Source organism: Alligator mississippiensis, chromosome 1, assembly GCF_030867095.1.
Source record: "Alligator mississippiensis isolate rAllMis1 chromosome 1, rAllMis1, whole genome shotgun sequence".
In the NCBI taxonomy this organism is placed as follows: Eukaryota; Metazoa; Chordata; order Crocodylia; family Alligatoridae; genus Alligator; species Alligator mississippiensis.
Genome location: NC_081824.1, coordinates 102,248,921 through 102,261,047, shown reverse-complemented (window position 1 = coordinate 102,261,047; position 12,127 = coordinate 102,248,921). Strand labels below are relative to the sequence as shown.

Here is a 12,127-nt window from a genome sequence, read left to right as displayed (position 1 = left end):
ATAAAATATGCCCACAGACTAAAAAATATTTTTAGAAGCATGTTCTAGCTGAGCATAAATTAGCATGCTTATAAAAGGTTAATTTGTTCTCAAGTTCAGGTTCATTAGTGTACTTCATGTAACAGCACACACCAACAGCCCCAGTAGCAAACATTTATGTTCTTTTTGTTTAATGCTGCTTGTTCTAGAAATACTATTACACAAGCTTTGCAGATAAGCAACCTGAATACTATGTTGGCCATGCACACAGCAACAACTAGCTTACACACTATTACTTTCGCAACCTACTACAAGGGTTGCTAAGGAACTAACCTAAGAACTATTTTAACTGGTCATCACAGATTATATTTATAACTGTTGGGTATGGTTTTGCAAGATGGATCATATTGCCAACTCCCACTGGCACTGCAGAAGTTTAAGGGCACTCAGTAGCACAAAGGTCAGCGTCTTTTTAAAATGTACCATGCCACTGATCAATTATACCAAAAACCAAGAGTTCTGTTACTGTATCCCCTTGCTTGTTCCAGAATATCTATCTTGGGAAGGTAAGTTTGTTGCCGCTCCAATAATTATAGTATTACAACTAAAAAGGCAACTGCTTTACTGGAGAATACATTCCTGTCATCGATATCAGAATTTTAAGCATGTTATGAGCTGCAAACAAGTTACTTTATCCAGAGGCAACAAATAAGTCAGTTAAACAAAAGACAGCCTGGTAAGCCCAACTGGATAGCACTAGGCCTACATTTACCTGTACTCATTCTTTGGGTAATGGTTTGCTCTCTCCAAACAGGTGATGAGATCTGTGAAAAGTACAAAGAAGAGGCAATCCTGACTGAAGAGCACAAGAATGAAGGAAGCCTCTCAAGATACTGTTTACACATATGCATCTTGACTGTTTACCTTTTGATTAGAGACAGAAAGCAAGCACGATTTTCTCATACTTTTCTCCCCCCCCCAAAAAAACCAGTTTTGCATCTCTATTAAAAGGAACGTTCACAGCAAGACCACCACTATGTCAGACTGTTAATTTTCATCAACCAGTCACCCCCATCATGGAGGCTGGAGGCCCTCAAGGTCTCAGAGGTTTTTAAGTTTTCCATGACACTAACCTATCATACCACAGGTAAAGCCAGTTGAGAGTGTGGTGGTAAATATTTGACATAATGGTACATATTTGAGTTAAGACCTCATTTAGTGGGACAGCAAGGAAAACATTTTTTTTTCTGTAGATCATTTATGTCTGACTTCAGAAGCTACTAGGCATGTGCACAATGCCATTATAATTGTCCCCTCTATACGCTGCAATAGAAAATGTTACAGTTCATGAAGATAAACTCCTTGGTAATAGCAGAGACACAAATATTAGGGTTTTGACATTACAATCTATTTAGCAGCAATTAGACATTACAATCTATTTATTCACCTCTGTCCTTCTGTTTTCTTTTCTGTAATAATAAATAATAAAATTTAATACTGTAGGTCCTAGAGGCCCTTGGCTGCCTCCACTATCTTCATCTGTAACGTAAGAAAATTTGTTTTGTGAGCTCTACTATACCTGGATGATCGGTACTAGCGTAGGACAACAGAAAGCCCCGTCCTGATACATGGGACCCACTCCTGAAGTGAATAGTTGCTTCATTAATATCCAAGGTGATTTCTTTGGGTACAGGCATCATGTTACCACAGTATCGGCCTACATACAAAACAAATAAAAATGTCAAAAGCTTCAAATGACTTTAATAAAATAGGGCATAGACAGTTTTGTGATAAACCAAGGAGTTTCACAATATATTCATCCTCCCTTTAGTACAATTACAGATGATGACTGCAGTTTTTTGGATTCTGCCCTTTGTGAGTATGAAGTCTGCAGTTGCCATGGCAAATGATTGGATTCCTGCCATTCTCTAAGCAGAGTAAAAATTTTGGCATTAACATTTCTCATCATTTTAGCCTCAAGTGGATGATTGGTGCTCTTTGGCTTTTGAAGTATAACATTCCTAAACATCCATTAGAGCGGAGTGGAATATTCAAAGGCAATCCAAGGCAGTCTGCAAAATAACCCTTCAAGATATACACAGGTCACTTTAGCAGTAACTGTTACAGGATAAGATCACAAAACGCATGCAGGAATTTAAAGGAAAGTATAGCATGACTGATGCAAGGAAACATACCCAAGCAACTTTCACTATCAGATATTCAGAAAACATAAATTTTGCTACCATTCACTGAATTATTTTTCCTCTTAAGTCTTAAAATGTGGTTTCTAGATGTTAAGTACATCTTGATATTAAGGTTTTCTTTAAAACTTAAAATAAAAAGGTGGCACTGAAACAAGTTTTGTGGCTTCCTTCTGCCATATCCTGGGACATTAGCTGGGGCACTATTTTTAGGCATAATCTGGGATTTCTGACAACCACTGCTTTTTCAGGATCCTCCCCTTTCTCTGACGGGGGTACAACCCTTGCTCTTTCCCACTGAAACTCAAACCAGAAAATACAGCTTGTGCATGGCCTTCCCTAAACCATAGACTGCCCACTAATATAGGAGTTAGTTTAGGCTTCTATTACTTTTCATGTACTTTTTGTAATAAATAGTAACAAATAGTATTTTTTGCAATAAATAGTAGCAGGAAGATGAACATAGTTTGGCAGAGACTTCCTTTCAGAGGGGAAGGGAGAAAAAAAAACAGAAGAAAGAAAAACACTGGTCCTGCAGACAGTTCATATAGCCAAATACATTGAAACCAGGGGTCTCCACCTCTTTGGCCTGTAGGAAACTAAATTCTCTATACCCTTGCTGGGAGCCCTAAGAATTCTCTCAGCACCTTAGAGCCATAGAGGAGGCTTAGACTGAATTTTTGTGTTCACCAAATCAATTTGTGTAAGGAGCCAGAAGGGAGTCACTACTTAACTGAACAAGGACATTTCAGGATCGTCACTTTTGGTTATATGGGAGATTAATTAAATCAGGGAAAGAAAAACTGATGAAAAAAAAATAACTAGTATATAAGCCAGGACTTTGTTGCCTACACAGCTGTGCTCTGATTTGGAAATTAAGGAAAAGGAAAGATTCATCTCAGGGCTATACATATCTTTAATAAAATGAATTTCAAGTGTTGTTCCCTGTGTCATAAGCTTTGGACACATAAATAGTTGTTAGGGATATAAGTCTACCACTTGGATATATCCCAAAGATCTCACAGGTGGCCTCCACATTATAGCCACAAAGGATTGACTTTGGGATCCATAACGGCATAGCCACAATGCAAGTCTGGTGACCTATACTTTTCTTCAAGTACCCCAAAGATCCCTTCCATCTAGTTTTATGTGCAGTACTGAATGGGTTGATTCATGTAAAACCTCAAACAAACATGGGGGATTTCTTACTGACTCAACAACATTCTAGCACCAGCCCTGTGTAAACTGGCGTGATCAGGGCAGACAGGAGGTATTCAGGAATGGATAGGATTTGCTCTAAGTTTAAACATTAAAACCAGGTATAAACAACAGTAACAGGAAAGAAAGAAGCAATTATGACATTTCCCATGAGTATTCCTGTGTGGAAAAATGACTCACTGTGTGACTGCAAACAATTTCTAAGAAAGGGTTAAGCAAGTTACTTGGGAAAAGAAATTCAATCAGAAAAAGATAGCATCTTACATGTTCTCATACCAGAATATAAAGCTGATCCTTGAAATGGTCACTGATGTCAGCTTGTCGGGAAGAAAGAGAAAATGCTAGCCTAAATATTTGTTGAGAGACAGTGTGAAGAGGAAACAAAATGGTATTTTTCCCTATTCAACATGGGGGGGAAAGCCGAGTACAAGGTTGGAGGGGGGGAGGGCGGTGGGCTGGCGCATGGGACAGGGCTAGAGTCAGAGCAGCAGCAGCTGCCTGCCCTCTTCCCCCACCTACTTACCATCAGGCACAGCTCTAGCTCTGTTCCCTCCCAGGCACGGAGCAGATACAAGCTCTGGCCTGTGCCCAGCCACACAGCAGCACCAGGGCCAGAGCTGCCATTGCTGCATGGCCGGGCAGAGACTAAAACTTGTGCATCTTCCATGCCCGGAAGGGCATGGAGCCAGAGCCACACCTGACAGTATGCAACAGGGGCACGAGCAGGAAGGAGTCATAAGCTGTGGGGAGCTGAGAAGGGACAGGGGCTGCAAGGGCACAGGAGCTGTGGGGAGCAAGTCACAGGGCAAAGGTCCTGTGGTGTGGGGTGGGAGCAGGCTAATGGGGAGATAAGTAATGGAGGCCACCTTCCCCCAGCTCCCTGCTCCCTTGCTACTGTTTTCCTCACTGCAGAGGTGGTGGTGGGGGACAAATTTAAGATGACCCTCCAATAATTAGATTCTACACATGGGAAGTAATAACAAGTTTATAATTTTCTATATACAGAATCTAATTATTGGGGGGTTACTTTATATTTAAAGTCATCTTGGATATGGGTAAAGATGGTAATTACCTGAGAAGGTTTCAATTCTTTCTGTGCCCCAATACTTGTCTCCACACATTTTCCCACAAATACTCTTTCCCTAACACCGCCCACCTCCATACCCCTCCAAACAAAAAAGGATGGGGCATAATTTGCATCATTAAACTGATAAGAGACTTGGAGAGGAGGGAATCAGAAGAAGTCAGCACTCTGAAAATTATTACATACATCATTTTAATGTTTATTTCCAAACTGATACAAGAAATAGTTACAGAAATACTCTTGTCATTAAACTTACAGCTTAATAACAAATTGACTTGCTTATAAAACTGGTTCCAACCCATGAACTGTAAACTTAGGGCGGTGTCCAACTGCTACAAAAACTAGTTACATTTTCTTGGCTGTAGATATTGGTACTGCAGAACTTAAACATCTTTTGCAAGCTGCTGAATCTCTGCAAACAGTCTGAGCACAGCCCCCCTGAATAACTGAACTGATCTCATAATGCTAAATGGTCTTAAACTTTCACCAAGTTTTATAACATTTGAATTCTGTCTTAACTTCAGGTATTAGTGGTTACATCAAAAGCCTTGAATTTTGTAAATTCTCACACGTGTATTGTGGTTATGTAATATTTTGGCTGGGAGGTGTTCTTTATGTAGGGAATTATAGGGTGCCTTCTTTTTCCCTATTCAACATTTATTATGGAATTTGGAGTTATCCAATACTTGCCTGACAATATTGTTTATTAAAAGCAACAGCAGTTACCCTTTTTTGCCAAAGTCTTTGCTGGGTGGCTTCTTGCACCTCCAACAGAATTAATATATCTTGGATTAACAACCGCAAAAAATCTGGGATGGTAATTGCTAGGCACAAGATTCTGTACTTTTCTCAATTTTCTAAATTTATTCTAATGTTCTTAAATCAGAAGGCTGAAATCAAAATGCCTGTGGATACAGCGTAAACTTTTTTTAAGGTTAGGCTCCACACCAAAATTTCACATGCTGAAACTTTGATGATCAAAGAAGCTGGCTACCTGCATGCCTAACCTTTATGATCCCTGTACTCCTTCTTAATCAAAGGTAAACCAGTGCAAGAGCGATAGGTAAAATTCTTTATGTTTACTTACAACCAAGACAACCCTGAATTTAAGATCACCCTCCCAATCATTTGATTCTATATATGGAAAATGTGTAAGTTTGTTATCATTTTCCAGGTACAGAGTCTAATTATCCGAGGGTTGAATTCATCCCCCCTGCAGGGAAATTCATCCCCCTACCCCCTTGCCCTGTGCCTCCTACTTCTTTCCCCTGCAGCTTTCCTGCCTCCCCTGCCACCTACACCCCTATTCCCACAATCTCTGCCTCTTCCCTCCCACTCCCCAGAGTCACTGCCTCCTCGTTACTGTCAGACACTCTATGCCCTCCCTGGAACACAGCACATGGAAGCACAGCCCCTACTGGGCCATACTTATAATATTATTTTCCTAGGGTAAAACTATAGGGAAAGAATGTAACTGCACAGTTCAACTCAGATGTTCATGACTTTCTCTGTATCAACCGTATATAGAAACTGCTCAATTGTATCTTCAATGAGAACTTGTCTGGACAATTTATGAGATTACCTGAAATACCAGAACAATACTGCAATCACAGCAAGTTTCCTGTAAAAGGAGGGATTGGGGGGGGGAGCGAAAACCTCTGGTCACACCCTTCTTCTAAGCATAACATTTAATTCAGCATACAATAATAATTAAAAAAAACCTAGCTGGGTGAATCCCCTTGAAACATGAGAGGTATGAGAACCTTTTAAGAGAGATTTAAAAAAATCTAGTTCTACTAAAACAGTCGTTGCAGTTATCAGAGGTTCTCACATATCAGAAAATGCTCACTTGGTCTGACAAGGGCATGGGGAACAAAAAATATTTTCACTGATTTTTCCTGCAGTCAGCTTCATGATATCAAATATAGCATTAACTATCCAAACCACTAGCAGTCATACAAGAAATACAATATCTACCCACCAAAGGCTACTCCTATTGACCTCAAAGACAGGAGACTGAACTAGAAGACACTTGCTAGTCTTCAGTCTACCTCTCTGAAGCAGGACTTAGAAGGATTTCCCAAAATTAGAAAAAAAAAAATACTAGGAAACTGGCAATGGTGCAAGAGAGAGAAGTGGACAATCCTGTTGGGGGAAAAGGGGTAGAATATACATGGAATCCAAAAGACTAAGACAAGACTTAGCCACATAAAGTGTGCCCAAGTCCAAAACTCTGACCAATAAAACCTTAGCTCAGTAGCTGCCCAGGGGTGCCTAAACTGGCTATATACGTCCCTTTTTGGTCTGAAAGTTCCTTAGGCACCTGCAGTTCAGCCCCTTGAGCAGGTCTGAGCAGTTACGTGACTAGCTCCTGCTTAAGCTCAAGTGTCATGCAGAAATTAGGTCCCAATCCCCCAGAGAAGCCTGATTAGGATGCATGCTCAGAACATGACAAATACATACCAACAGCACTGAGTTCAGTGCAGTACACAGCAGCCATGACCACTTTCATTTTAAAAATGCAATTGAAGAAGCTGGTGGTGGCACTGCTCTACCCTGCCCTTTCCCATGTAGCCTAACAATTTAGGTGCTGGTCCAGGAGATGGGAATCCTGGGTCCTACATTATCCTTACTCTGGGGGGCCTCAATCCTACATCTCCCACTTCTTAAAGCATACTCTAGACACCAGGCTACCAGCTAGGCTGGCTGGGGGTACCTTTAAAAATGAAAGGTTCAGGGAGCCAGAACAACAAGGCAGAGCCTCTGCAGCCTGGTCATTAGGGCAGTCAGCTAGAAAGGGGCTATCCAGTGCTTTGGACTTTGCTCCCCAGACTGTTCATGCATTTTGATGTAAAATGCTCATTTGATTAAAAACAAAAGTAATCTTGACAGAGAAGACTAGAACCCAGGACTCTGTGCTGCTCCCCCACACTTTCTCCTCTTCCTCCACCCAGGGTGACTTTCCAAAAGTTTCTTACAAAGTATAATTTGTGCAAGCAAGTCAGTGTAGTGATCACTGCTATCTGCTTGAGAAACTATATTAAGGAACCCTGGGGTTGCTTTTGGTTTTTACATCAGCACCTAACTACTGCGTAAGTCAGCAGCTATTGTGAAAAGCCACACTGTTCTTCACCAGGGGCCAGGACCACCTGCAATATGGCTCACAAGGGCACATGCAGAGTCCAAGGGAAAATAACAGATCCCTGCAGGAGCAGACCTTAATCTTCTTATTTTTTATTCCCTTTGTTCTTAAATATTACTTCTGATTTCAACGCATCTTAAAAGAAATGTATATTACGGTCTTGTTTCTTCAGCAAACAGAGTTGCTACAGCTATGTTAATAGTTAAATGAACAGCTGACAAAGGTAAGTTAGTTTCACCAAAACTGAAAGCTTTTGTCCTCTGAGGATTAATACACATATTAAAACCTAACTCTGAGCCCCACCTATTACATTAAAGGCAAAGTTTGGTTGGGGCTTTAATTTAATGAACACCATGAGTATCTTTGCAGAGTAATGAGCCAGGGAGCTCTCTGTATTCCTTGTAAGGTAGGCCTATGAAAAGCAGCTAGTATTCGATTTGGATTTGGCCGATTTGGAGGACAGCGATTCGATTCGGTGATTCAAATCACTGTCCTGAATCAATTTGGCCAAATCTGATTCGGAAATTCGGCTGCTGCCGAGTCAACCGAATCTCCAAATCAAATGGAACCTATCCCCTGCCTGCTCTCCCAGCCCATCGTTGGCTGCCCCGCCTGGCTCCAGTGTCCCAGCTCTTAAAAAAAACAAAGGCCCTGCACTCACCAGCTCCTGCCAGGCCGGGGGTGCGGGGTGATCCCTGCTGCACCCCACGGCCGCTGCAGCATCTGGCGAGCGTGGGGCTTTTAAGTTCATGGATGCTGGGGCCAGGAGGGGCAGCCAGCCATTGATGGGGCTGGGAGAGCAGATGGGGGATCATGGCAGAGCCCCCCATGCAGCGTGGGGCAGTGGGGACTGCTTCTCCCCCCCGGCCTGGCAAGAGCCAGTGAGAGTGGGACTTTTATTTATTTTATTAAAGAGCTGGAATGCTGGGGCCAGGCAGAGTAGCCATTGACAAGGCTGGGAGAGCGGGTGGGGGTCAGAGGGCACTCAGGGGGGCTGGGGCCTGGCAGGGGTCCCCCCATGGTCCCTTCCCCCCTCCTCCAGACCCCTCCCTCTGCTCCCTACTTACTGGCATGGAGCCTAGGTCTAGTTCCATGCTGTGGCGAGTGGGGACTGCCTGAATCTCCAAATCTCTCCAAATCTTTTCTGAATCAATTTGGAGAGCTTTGAATCGATTTGGAGCTTTTTATTGGTCTCCCAATACAATTCGGATTCAGAGATTCAGCCACCAAATTGACCTGGATCTCCCCCGAATCAAATCAGCACCCAAAGCTTCACAGAGTCCTACTGTAAGGGTCCAGTATCAGCAGTTTGTTTTACTTTGTTTCTTTTACCATTCAGCTTATTTTAAAATAAGATTGTAAAAGTCTAACTGGAGTAATTTCTAGTGCAGCAAAATTAAAATTGTACAGAAGTAGTGAGAAGAAGTAGTGAGAATAAAAAGCATTAAAGTGTTAGTTTCTTAATGGGTCTGAAAGCAAAGTTTAACAGTCTATCATAGTAATTTGAAAATTCTATGCACTCTTATAGAAAAGACTCATTGAAACCAAAGTGCTTTAAGTTGGTGTACAAAAATCTGTGGAAAGGTATATGTTCAAATATTATTCTTATTTAACATTTATCATTTATATTGTAGAGCTGGTCTTACTAAAGGGTAGAACTCAATCTGGTAATGTAAATTCTCAGATCCACTCATTTGTATCGAATGGTAGCTTCCCATTAGGGGATGGAATATCAGTAGTTCAAAAATAAAGTGAGATGCTCGCTGTTTTATTTCATTAGTTGCAATAAAAGGTTAAATTATGGAGAGTGAGTTACAGTTTACTTATAAGGGTTATGTACCAGGGTGCATATCTAAAGCAACCATCTCCGCCAGATGAAAATTAGAGTTATGCTAATGGTATTTCCACCTAAAAACTCGACGTATGCTTTGTAACACATTCTGGTTCTTACTAATTCTCTACAGTATTTTTACAGATACACTCACTCACTCACTCTTCCAACATCTGCAGCATCCATGTGCTATACTTGTAGTGATAATAGTCATAGTAGTACCAGAGAACAATTCTGTGAGTCTTGTTTTCTTTTTTTTATGATGTACAGAATAATAAGAACTAGCTTTGCTATCCAGAATAGGGAACTAAGTTTCAAACTTTGTCCCGGATCCTATTCTACCTCTGAGGTGTCTAAGAGGTACTTACATGGCTTTCAGACATCTAATTATTTTATGCACTTGAGGCCGACGTGGGGGAGGCTGGTGGGGGAGGAGTGGGCCTGGACCCAAGGCGGGGGGAGAAGGCCTGCCCCTCCCCTCCCTTTCCTTCCCCTCCCCTCCCCCTGCCGCAGCCACATTGGGCCAGGCCTGCTGTTCCCCCACCCCCCACCACTGCAGTGGGCCAGCTTCGCCCCCCCCATTGGGCCTGGTCCTCCCCTCCCCCCCACCACTGCCGTGTCTGCCCCAGCCCACTCTTCCACCCCCCACCACTACAGCACGCCCATGTCAGCCCTGCAGGCGGAAATGATGGAAGTGGGGAGGGGTGGACCAAGGTCAGTGCTGGTGGCCTCACCACGCTCCCACGGTGTCCTGACCCCGCTCTCCCCTCATGCTGCTGCTGCCACCTCCAAGGAGCAAGGGGGGCAGGGGCAAGGCCAGCTCCCTCCACTCCATCACTCCTGCCTACAGGGAGCAGGGTAGGGGGGGCAAGGCCAGCTGATTGGTTGTTTCATTCAGCCAATAATCAGCCAGACCCCCGAAATTATAATCAGCTAATCAGAGTGCAAATAAAGCATTACAGACAGACAGACAGTCAGATAGATTAAGGCTTTTATAATATTATATATATATATATATATATATATATATACACACACACATACACACACACACACATATACATACACATGCACACACACACACACAAGTGTTCAGAGATAAGAGTTGCACTGACTTAACTAAATACACAGAGAAAATTACACCTTACACTGTTAAAAAGTTGGAACTAAATTTTTAAATAGACCTAACTGTCCTGATTTCTCTGGATCTTTAAAAGTGCAAATGGAAAAAAAAACATATTTATATAAAACCCAAGACTACCATGAACTGCATGCACCAAAACATGTTGTCTTCAAAAGTCACTAAAATAACAATGTATCCATCTGGGCTAGAATAGGTGCTTAATCAGATATAGGAGTGAAATCGGCTAACTGTGCAGCTGGTTACTGAAAAAGCAAAGTATGTCAGTAATTATAGCTGATATGCATCAAACATTACCAAGCAGGACTGAAAAGGGTGTGGAATATTTAGGAAAAACAATAATTACATGGTATTTACACAGTGTTCAACTTTTTTTATATATATCTGTGGGCTGTGAAACTCTGTAGAACTGAAGTCTTCTGAAGATGTCTTTAGACTGATGTTTAGGAAAACACCAACCAAAGAATAAATCTAACATATAAACTTAATTCTCTACCTGGAACACAAATATATGGATTATATTAGTCTGTTCCCCCACTCCCACCCCCCAATTTCTCATTAAAATTGTTACATTATAAAAGTCAGGATGATACCAAGAAAATTATTCAATAATAAAATAATAAAAAATGCTAGATGTATATTGTTTCTAGGCAATTTGCAGGCAATGGCTCAAAAATGTGCATTTGAAACAGAACAATTACATTTGAATATGCAGGGGGTTGTCCCTCATTACAACATGCACACACCTACACACATGCACAGTAAAAAAAATTTCATGAGATTACACATGAAGATATCATTGCTCACATTTAGTAAAGACTTTATATCATAGTCTAACTCACACATGAAGGGCAATAATACCTTTATCTCCATTTGTGAGAAGGACCCTAATAACTCACTTAATCCTACCGCACTATATGAATTATAGGTTTACCACACACATGAATGAAAGGCAATCATCATCCTTTACTATGAAGATATCTTGAGCTTCAAAGATTCATACACTTCACTGAGACAAGCACGACGGTGAGGGTCATCTTGAAAACCAGAAAATCCTCTATGGAGCTCTTCCTCCTCCCCCAATCTATCAATGATTTCCAATACTGCAGATTCAGTTTCAGCTTTCACAGTTGACTGGAGGGCTACAGAGTACTTTGCAACAAACAGCCCTTGTTAAACTTAAAGTTTTATTATAATTCATGACTTTATGCACATAATATTATCTGCTCATTTTGTTTACATACCCCATTACCTGAATATAAAGTAATGACTTTTGTAAGTGGTCATACTGTCATGAAAAGTAATTTACCGCCTACAATATCAGCAGGGGGAAAGTTTTAACATTAATGTGGTTTGGCCAAGTTGGGGAATGCCTAGGGTTTTCCCCACAGAGGCTTCTAGCCCTATTGAATGCATGGTCTTAATGTATCTATTGGATGCAGAACAACTTGACATTGCAAGTATCTCTTCAGCTTAACCCCCTGTCTAGGTCTGTTGTGTAAGTTGCAAGTTGGCTCAGCATTTATCATCT

General features: G+C 41.5%; 1 protein-coding gene across 2 annotated transcripts in view; it reads right to left on the bottom strand.

Annotated features, from left to right (window-relative positions):
• Positions 1-12,127, bottom strand: part of DCBLD1 (discoidin, CUB and LCCL domain containing 1) — a 57,581-nt gene that overhangs the window by 22,393 nt on the left and 23,061 nt on the right. Inside the window, exons 1-3 of one of the 2 annotated variants that reach the window (XM_019479638.2) lie at positions 11,538-11,642; positions 1,559-1,696; positions 752-803 (exon numbers count right to left, since the gene is read on the bottom strand). In XM_019479638.2, coding sequence (XP_019335183.1) covers positions 752-803; positions 1,559-1,696; positions 11,538-11,559 — 212 coding nt within the window. In that variant the 5' untranslated portion in view covers positions 11,560-11,642. Of the gene's footprint in view, positions 1-751; positions 804-1,558; positions 1,697-11,537; positions 11,643-12,127 lie in introns of those variants that run through there. The other variant, XM_006262521.4, reaches the window with a different exon arrangement.